At 39.5% G+C, this 9,941-nt stretch overlaps 1 protein-coding gene across 1 annotated transcript; it reads right to left on the bottom strand.

Annotated features, from left to right (window-relative positions):
- Positions 1 to 103: 103 nt before the first annotated feature.
- On the bottom strand, positions 104 to 3,226 carry LSM5 (LSM5 homolog, U6 small nuclear RNA and mRNA degradation associated). Its single transcript, XM_030308194.1, has 5 exons — positions 3,124 to 3,226; positions 1,880 to 1,975; positions 1,563 to 1,590; positions 771 to 843; positions 104 to 369 (listed from the first exon to the last, which is right to left on the bottom strand). Exons 1-5 carry the CDS (start codon positions 3,167 to 3,169, stop codon positions 337 to 339), a joined length of 276 nt encoding a protein of 91 aa, XP_030164054.1. The 5' UTR covers positions 3,170 to 3,226; the 3' UTR covers positions 104 to 336.
- Between the last annotated feature and the right edge of the window lie 6,715 nt (positions 3,227 to 9,941).

The following is a 9,941-nucleotide window of genomic DNA, read 5'->3' on the forward strand; positions in this document are numbered from 1 at the left end:
AATGGTCATGTACCTAAGAAAATGGACATAAAATGACAGGAAAGCAAGTGACAAAATAACTACAATACTTGTTACACTGGCTATTGCAGCACAAAAAATAAAATGACAATTAACCAAAAACATTTTTATTTTTGTCTTCAAAGAACAAACTGTTATTCTTTTTCCAAGATAATAATGATTAACTTACAAAAATGGGCATTTACAATGCATCTTCAAAACATTTCCCTTCAACGGGAAACTTAGATTTACAGAATCTAAACATTAAAAGGTTAAAAAAAAAAAATTCTATTTTGTTGTCATTATAAAACTAAACAGAGTTAAGTCAAGGAAATCCATTCATACTTCAGGTCCTTCTCCTCCAGGAACCAGCTGCATAGAAGGAAAAAGAGTTTATTAATAACACCACCACCCACACCATCTAAAAACCCTTCCTCATCAATCCAAGCCACTTGCGCCTCTCTGCACCTCCCTCACATTCCCATTTTCTCCGGGTCATCACTTCTGTTTACAGTTCCCAACATCATCAATTAATACTCAGAGTCTAAACAATGATTCTTGGCAAACTAAAAGATTAAATAGCCCAAGCAAACTAACTTTTAAGCCTAAAGTCATCTCCAGCAGCTCAGCTTTAGAGCCTTGATCACGAGAGCATCTCCTTCCCAACTTAAGCGCCACTGAGACATGAACATCTCATCAAGCAAGGTAATCTGTAATCCTTGCCCCACAAAAATGCGCTAACATCTAAATAAAACAGCTTTACTGTGTCTTACCATTGTTATATTATTTCCATTTAACAAAATCTGATCTAATTTAGTGATCCTTCTTCCTTCTGGTGTGATTTCACTAAATGAAGAGATAAAATAGAGTCAGGATAAACAATGATAATCAAAGCCAACATTTTGACCCCTAAAAAGGTTTTTCCTGTATATAAATGAATGTGAGGTCAAGCAATTACATCAGTAGTTTTAAGAGGCAATGGTTATTGACTGAATGATGTACATTCTTCCCCAAAGGCAACCCAGTGAACTGACTGGCTTAAGATCCACACTCACTGGGACTGACCTTCATAAAAGCTGAAACTTGCCAAAGAGATCAAATATGAAATGAAATATTTACTAGCCTCCCTTTTTTACTATTACTTACCACTAATCCCTATCTGTTAAACAAATCTTTAATCAATTCCATTTTGAAAGCAGTTACTAGTCATGATCTTTGTAACTAATATAATGGAACAAGCATTTACATTTTATGCTATACATAGCTAAATGCTCTTATTATCAGTACCTTGATTTGCTTCAGCCCAAAGATCCCTGGCAGTTTTGAATATTTTTTACTTTAAAGCTCTGTCTCCATTAACTTCTTAACAATTCATTAATAATTACATCATGGTTATAACTGTGTTCCAATTTTACTAGCATCCAATTTTATCAGTAGATAAAATTTCTACCTTCAAGGTATTTCTAACAGGCAATGTTTTCCCACAAATCATTTTCAACTCATTAACACTAAAATTACTTTAAAGAAAGATTTCCCCCAATTCTTTAATTTTTAACACTACTCACAACTCAGTGACATCCTCCAGTACCATATCTGAAATTTGGTGTTAAGAAAATAAATAGACCAGGTTGAATTTACTCTGGCTTCTGCCTTTATTCAGTTTTAGTTACAATGTTTAACATAATAGCTCAAATGCAAAATACATGTCAGTGGTAGGAACTTTATCTTCTTTCAGTATATGCACCTCTTAAAACACTATCACAAGTTCCCTGAGAATAAATTTTTATTATAATAATCAGTAAGAATTGACTGTTGATATTCTTACTTCTGTCCTTAAATACTGAAGAAAAACCCACACCACCACCACCTTTTAAAAGGATACTGACAAAGTCATCAAATCCCAAAAGTGTGCCAACAATCTCTTTATCACTCTTCATCACAATGTGAATTCTTGATCCTATACATTTGTCCACAAGTTCTATATTAAAAAAAAGAAAGAAAGAAAGAAAGAAAGAAAGAAAGAAGAAAGAAAAAAAGAGGGGGTAGAGAAAAAAAGATTATTTTACCATTACTTCAACAAATATTTAACTGTCTACTGGCACTTGTTCCTTGCATGCGGTGAAAGATAAACCGGGAAAAGTATTCATTCAAAAATTGTACATCTTATACTACATAGCTCTGTTGCATAATCAACAGAAAAATTTTCTGTATTCACTACTTACCTCTCCTTTGTTGAAATTTATCACAGTCGTGGTTTTATGTTATTGTAGGTTGTTTGATTAACCTATGAACCTCCTCCCCCTCAGAGCCTAAACCCCGTTTTGGCATGTCTATTTCCCCAATGGGCAATGCCTGACATATACTAAGTATTCAAAAAGAGTCTGTCGAATGAAGAAATGAAAACTTTTAAATCATGGACACCTCCGATAACTCAAATGAACCCTTTAGCTACAAAATACTGGAAGAGAGAGGCACAACCGTCTTTACCAGAGATTTCTTCCTGTCATTATTTCTGTGCTCTGAACGCAGTTGAGTTTAGCTGACTTAGCATTACTTGGCATGATGTTTATTTATTTGTCCAGTGTTCTATCTCTTCCAATGCTATGTGCTATCTGAAACCAATGGATGTGATTTAAATTTGCCGAATAGTGCCCAGCCATTGCGTCTAGTGCACACAGGCTCAGTGACAAAACTAGTTTCCAGATCTCCCTTTTAGGCTCATTCCAGACGCCAGTGCTTCTCTCAAGAACTAGCCAGACTAACTGCAGGGTCTAATCCGGAGCCTAAATACCAAGTTGAGGAGTGGGTAGGATACCCATGACTGTAGAGGCGAGCCCACAACAAAGAAGGCCGAGGACACATTCACTAACTGTGGACCTTTTTGGGTGACGGTTTGGTTGGGGAGTCACAAGTTCCCGCCTCAAGAACTCCTACCACGCTTAAAAGGCATGAGCAGTTGGGGAAAGCAGAGACTTGGGAGCTTAGAAACCAGCCCCGGAAAAGTAAAGCAGTTGTTCCGACACAATTCCCTAACACTCGGCTAAGGGCTACTTCGGCTGCAGACCCTCGGCCCCCAATGCTTAGCTTGAGCTCTCCGGGTCCCCCTCCATACAGGACAACGATTACCTAGAGGAAGCAGCTGCGACGGGTTAGTAGTAGCGTTCGCCGCCATGGCTACGCCGGAAGTGGCCTGCGTGCATCGACGTTAGGACGGCGAGTTTGAAAGAGCGCGCTTCCGCTCTCACCCCCAACCCGCGCAGTCCGGGTAGGCTCTACCAATCTGAGGCCGAACATGCGATCCAGCCAGTCCACGCGAGTCGAGCCCAGTCAGTTCTTTCCGCGGTCCTGAGAGCTCGGGAAGTATTTCTGTCCAAGGGAAGTGGTGCGGCCTCAGCAGATATCTGCATTCCCCAGGCAGTTTCCGACAGACTTTAAAGGTACTGCCTTGTGAATAAATTCTTCCTGAACCTGAAAGGTTTTGCAAATTAGGAAAACCTTTGAGTCGTCTTATTTTATCCTATAAAGTTGCATCTCATCTCAAGTCAGGATCTTTTGTCGGACCAAATCAATTCGTTTTTCCCGCCACCAATTCACTGTTACAATTTTTGTAAAAACTGTTTTCTAAAGAATCAACCGCTTTTAAAAGTCCAGTGAATTGAAAACCCACAACCAGCATTTATTTTTAACTTTTCTAGGGTGGAAATTTAAAATACCTTTTCTTTTTCTTTCTGCTACTTTATTTAATTTATAGGAGTCTAATTTATTTTAGACTTTGTATTCACTTTCAACAGATACTTACTGTTTTGTCTAACAAGCAACCACCAGATGTCACTCTTTGTTAAGGCCATCACACCTAGAAAACCTTAATGCTTTTTAACTTGTTTTGAAAGAAAATTTTTTTTACATTTATTTATTTTTGAGAGAGCGCAAGCGGAGGAGGGGCAGAGAGAGAAGGAGACAAAGAGTCTAAAGCAGGCTACAGGCTCTGAGCAAGCATTCAGCACAGAGCGGGATGCGGGGCTCGAACTCACTAATGGTGAGATCATGACCTGAACCTAAGTCAGACACTTAACCCCCTAAGTCACCCAGGCACCCCTGCACTTGTTTTGAAAAGAATAGAAAGCAGACAAATTCTCTGCCTTAAGTCTGTTTTGTTTGTGTCCCAGGAACTTAAAGCCGAGGAGTCTAAACAGGAGAGAGCAGAAAGAACATCACTCATTCATACAACAGATAGTTGTGATGCAGCCATCATTAATAGTGTGCATTAGTTACACACTAGTTGGCATTTCGCTGAGTATAAAATTTACAAAACAGAATTACAAGGTCTTCCCTTGTAGGAGCTTAAGGATGAATGGGGGAGGAAGATTACTAACAAACATTATGTACAAGAAACAAGAAATTTAATACAAATTAAATTATAGCAATATAATATAAAAAATATATAAAGCAAATCCTAGAGAACTAGAGATCGTTGGTATGGTTTAAGGCAAATATCAACAAGAAGGCTTCAGAAGTAGATGGGTCCTTCAGTTCAAAGCTTCCTAGGGTTCAGCCTTCTAAATAACAAGCCAGTTCTGGCTTTTTTGCATTTCATAAATACTGAGCACTTACTATGTGCCAGAAAACTTTCAAATACACTTAATCCTAATTTTTATGACTATCCTGTAAGACAAGTGTTCAAATGGAGTTCCTCATACTCACAGAGGTTAAATAACTTGCCCACTGGTCACATAGTTTGGGAAGTTTCACAAAGGAATTGACAGAAGGTTAGTCTTAGGAGATAAGTAAGAATTGGGTAGGCAGAAAAGGGGTAGAAGCAGCATTCCAAACAGAGGGAACACTGTGTGCAATTGGCATATGTCCACCACCAAAACTCTTGCTTCACTTTTATGTAAATCTTAACATACTTCCTCTAAGTTTGAGGTAAAACTCTTACCTTCCCAAATGTTTTCCCTATTACTTCATTTTATTTTATTGGACTTAACGATGTTCTGCTACCAAATTATGGTAAAATGCTGCTCATCCTTCAAAACCCCGCTCAAAGGTACCTGGGTGGTTCAGTCGGTTAAGCATCTGACTCTTCATTTCAGTTCAGGTCATGATCTCATGGTTCATGATTTTGAGCCCCGTGTTGGGCTCTGTGCTGACAGCATGGAGCCTGCTTGGGATTCTCCCCGCCCCCTTCTCTGCCCTTCCCCAGCTCATGCTCTCTCTCTCTCAAAATAAATAAACATTAAAAAAAAAAAAAAAAAAGACCCTGCTCAAATGTGACCGCCTCTGTGAAGCTTTTCTGACTTGCAGACTTGATAGGCTCTTTCATTGTCCCATGACAACTTCAATAGTTCTCAGAAGGCTCTCAACATATTCTCCTATAATTATCTTTGCAGAGGGTTACCTCCCTCCCCAAAGACTCTGGAGTTCCTCTATGTCAAGAATTTTGGGAAGCTATAGAGTACAGTAATTAAATTCATTGGTTCTGAGGGGTGCCTGGGTGGCAAGGTTCATTGAGTGTCTGACTCCTGATTTTGGCTCAGGTCATAATTTCAGAGTCATGGGATGTAGACCCAAGTTGGGTTCCTTGTGGAGCCTGCTTGGGATTCTCTCTCTCTCTCTTTCTCTCTTTCCCTCTGCCTCACTCCCCTGCTCTCTCTCTGTCTCTCAAATAAATAAAATGCAAAAAAATGTATATATATTTTTAATTCATTGGTTCTGAAATTACATGACTGTGGTTCAAATCCTTTCCCTACCACAATTCCTTCTAGTTAATTTGACCTTCAGCAAGTTATTTAACATAAGTGTCAATTTACCCACTGGAAACAAATGAGGATGATAGTATCTACTTTAGGATTGTTGTGAAGATTAAATGAAATGATCCATGAAAAGTGACCAGCTGAGGACACAGTGCTTATTCATTAAATGTGAGCTATTATTGCTTATCTTTATTTCCTAATACTTATTAACATGATGGGTGGCTTCGAGTGAGTGCTACAAACGCTAGCATTGCTGGCTGGCTTCACATATATCTTGTTTTTATAACCAGACATAGACAATGGGGGGGGGGGGGGCAGAGGAAGAGGGATAGAGAATCTCAAGCAGGCTCTATGCTGTCAGCACAGCCGCACTTGGGGCTCGATCCCACAAACCATGAGATCATGACCCGAGCTGAAATCTAGAGTTCAACACTTAACGGACAAACCACCCAGGTGCCCCTTAAATTTCTTTTTAAATTTCTTTTGATGCACTGTGCCTATCACAGTTCCAGGTACACTGTAGGGTCTAATGAATGTTCTTTAAATTGATTCCATTTATTCATCCCCATCAATATCCTCCTTAACCTTCATAGGATTCTAAAGACAAAGTAATGCCAAATTTGTTTGTGACACCCTTTCCTTCCCTGGTTTTCTTTTCTATTTCTATCCTTGTTTTGTTTTCACGATACCATAATGAGAATAGGGACCAAATTCAAGACATTGTCCCTATGTGATAAAGTTTACAATTCAGGAAAAATTTGCTTTGAGAAAGTCAATACTTTAAGTTTTCCATTAGCAATTTTCAATACTATTGATAAAGAATAAAGAAAGTCTCTTTATACTCTGAAAAAGGAAATATGGTTCATTTACACAGTAGAGTTAACGGGGATTGCTTTAGAGTGGTTTTATTTTATCATGTTCTCTCTTGAGGCAAGAGGCAAAAACAAACAACAGTCCAATTCCAGATGGAGAGTTCATTTTTAATGAACTTAAAAACATGTCATAGCTCTGTGTCTCCAGGGTTTTTCCCCCCTTAGCCCTTACTTACAGAGCTAACATAAAATAGAATCTATAATTCATCATAAAATATATATAACCAAAAGAGGCTCTTCAACTTACTACGTGTTCAGAAAAACTTTTCTAATTTTTCTCCTCTAGATAAATGTTATCATAAAAATACAAACAAAAGTTTCCTTTCAGAATAATGTTCAGAAAGTATTGTTATCTCAAATTACTCACAATCTTGATAATATTCTTCCAAAATTTTAAAATAAGAGAAATTTCTGGGTTTTTTTTCTCAATAGATATTTGTCCTTAAAAACAGTATCTTGTTAGTGAATTCATTCTATATTAATACAACTTATTCAAAAACCAATATAAGGGGCCCCTGGGTGGCTCAGTTGGTTAAGCATTCGACTCTTGATTTCAGCTCAGGACATGATCTTAAGGTCATGATCTCATGGTTGTGAGACCAAGCCCCACATCTGGCTCTGTGATGGAAGTGGAACCTGCTTAAGATTCTCTCACTCCCTCTCCTTCTGCCCCTCCCCTGTTTGTGTGAGCTACTGCTCTCTCATTCTTAAAAAAAAAAAAAAAACAAAACAAAAAAAAAAAAAAAAACCCACACACAATGTAAAAGCTATTCTAAAATTTTTTGATGTTTTTGTTTTGTTTTGTTGGGGAGAGAGACAGTGCAAGCAGGGGAGGGGCAAAGAGAGAGGGAGATACAGAATCCGAAGCAGGCTCCAGGCTCGGAGCTATCAACACAGAACCTGATGTGGGGCTCAAACTCTGGAACTGTGAAATCATGACCTGATCCGAAGTTGACGCTCAACTAACTGAGCACCTAGGCACCCCTAAAAATTATTATTCTAGATGGACCAGTCTGTATATTTAGAGTTGGAAAAAAATTCTGCAAATTCCCTTGCTCATTTTCTCTCCCGAATTTCCCAGTAACATACTTTTTAAACATTTAAGCAACCAAATAGTTCTGAATAAATGATGTAGTCTTAGTTGGATTGTCTAGGATGCAAAGTGATATTTATAAAGCTGTTACTGGGTCTCCTGCACAATGAATTAAACAATTGGTGTTCACTGCAGGTGTAAAGTTTTTTTGTTTTGTTTTTAAATATTTATTTATTTTTGAGACAGAGAGAGACAGAGCATGAACAGGGGAGGGGCAGAGAGAGAGACACACAGAACCGGAAGCAGGCTCCAGGCTCTGAGCTGTCAGCACAGAGCCCAACGCAGGGCTCGAACTCACAGACAGTGAGATCATGACTGAGCTGAAGTCGGATGCTTAACTGAGCCACCAAGGCGCCCCAGGTGTAAAGTTTTAAGATGCCCTGCCCTTAAATCTTTTTAAAAAGTTTGTTCAATTGGGGACACCTGGGTGGTTCAGTCGGTTAAGTGTCTGACTTGGGCTAAGGTCATGATCTCAAAGTTGGCTACAGCTCAGAGCCTGGGGCCTGCTTTAGATTGTTTCTCTCTCTCTCTCTCTCTCTCTCTCTCTCTCTCTCTCTCTCTCTCTCTCTCTCTCTCTCTCTCTCTCTCTCTCTCTCTCTTACCCTGCCCCTCCCCCACTCATGCTCTGTCTCTCTCAAAAATAAATAAATGTTTAAAAAAAATAAAAAAGATTGTTCTAGTTTAATTTTGGCTATGCCAATTGTGGAAAATATTGAGACAGATGAAAGAAAACAGTAATATATTCTGCATACAAGGAATAATATAGTTTTACACATAGTTCTGAACCAACACCAAGAATATTGCAATATAATAAAGAAATGAAAACTTTCTATGGTATTTTTTTTAAATGTTTATTTATTTATTTCTGAGAGACAGAGACTGAGCACCAACAGGGGAGGAGCAGAGAGAGAGGAAGACGCAGAATCCGAAACAGGCTCCAGGCTCCGAGCTGTCAGCACAGAGCCCGATGCGGCCCGAACCCACAGACCGTGAGATCATGACCTGAGCCGAAGCCGGACGCTCAACAGACTGAGCCACCCAGGCGCCCCTCTATAGTATTTTTATTAGCATTAAAACACTCGTACTGAGGGGCGCCTGGGTGGCTCAGTCGGTTAAGCGGCCGACTTCGGCTCAGGTCAAGATCTCGCGGTCCGTGAGTTCGAGCCCCGCGTCAGGCTCTGGGCTGATGGCTCAGAGCCTGGAGCCTGCTTCCGGTTCTGCGTCTCCCTCTCTCTCTGCCCCTCCCCCGTTCATGCTCTGTCTCTCTCTGTCTCAAAAATAAATAAAAAACATTAAAAAATTTTTTTAAAAATAAAACACTTGTACTGAATCATAGAAAAATAACTTAATTACAGGAAGCCTACTGTTTTTCTCAGTTTTACTTCAATTAGAATGCAAGTTCTTAAATTACAAGGCCAGGAGTGTAAAATATCAACTGCCAACGTCTAAACTAAGGGATATGCACGAATAATGATAAACTTCACAGCCAATTATTGCAGTAATCTCAAATTCTATTTGAAGTAGTCCCCTACCTATCCTTTAGTTTTTAAAAATAAAATTGAAGTAGTACAATACAGTCAGTAAGGAAATTAAGAATCCTGGTGACGATAGATGATATGTATTTTGTACTGACCAGAGTACTAAACCCAGAAAAAGAATGAAAATAATATGTATTTTTTAAAAGATCGGTACTGGAATAATCATTTACAGGTCTCCCTATAAACTTCCTTTATTGTCGAGGATCTCTTACTTCAGGCTTTAAAAGGCTTCCAAACTCCCATACATAATAAAGAGGAAAAAAATATATAACGAAACAAAAGAAAAACCCTGGGTGAGCAAGTAATTTAAAGGTAAAATGCACAGGTATAGAGTCCCACTAATATGCCTCCCTGTTATCCCAGAGAGGGGAAGGAAATGAACGAAGGAATTGGATAATGGAAAGAAAACAAAAAAAGATAGTAAAAAAGGAGGAAAGCCAAGGAAAGAGGGAAAGGGCGGAGACTTTAAGGAGAAGAAGAGAGGGCAAAGGAGGAGAAAGTGCGTTAAGATCAAACGCAAGCAGTAGGGGATAGAAGAGCCGGATAACCCCGCAAGCCCCGCCCCCAACCTCGGGCCCCCCCCACCCCGCACCAGGCCCCTCCCCGTCAGGTTCCCTCAGGGTCCTGCCCCGCCCTGCCTCGCCGGCGGCGGCGGCCGCGTCAGGTGACAGCCCGGAAGCAGCGGAAGCGG

The sequence above is a fragment of the Lynx canadensis genome, chromosome A2, assembly GCF_007474595.2.
Source record: "Lynx canadensis isolate LIC74 chromosome A2, mLynCan4.pri.v2, whole genome shotgun sequence".
Classification (NCBI taxonomy): Eukaryota; Metazoa; Chordata; class Mammalia; order Carnivora; family Felidae; genus Lynx; species Lynx canadensis.

What these genes read in the sequence shown, in the direction of transcription:
- LSM5 (XM_030308194.1), bottom strand. Translation starts at nt 3,169, where the DNA reads ATGGCGGCGAACGCTACTACTAACCCGTCGCAGCTGCTTCCTCTAG. An exon ending in GTCGCAGCTGCTTCCTCTAG is followed by an intron (nt 1,976 to 3,123) that starts GTAATCGTTGTC and finishes TTTTTAATATAG; the next exon opens with AACTTGTGGACAAATGTATA. An exon ending in GGGATTTGATGACTTTGTCA is followed by an intron (nt 1,591 to 1,879) that starts GTATCCTTTTAA and finishes ACCAAATTTCAG; the next exon opens with ATATGGTACTGGAGGATGTC.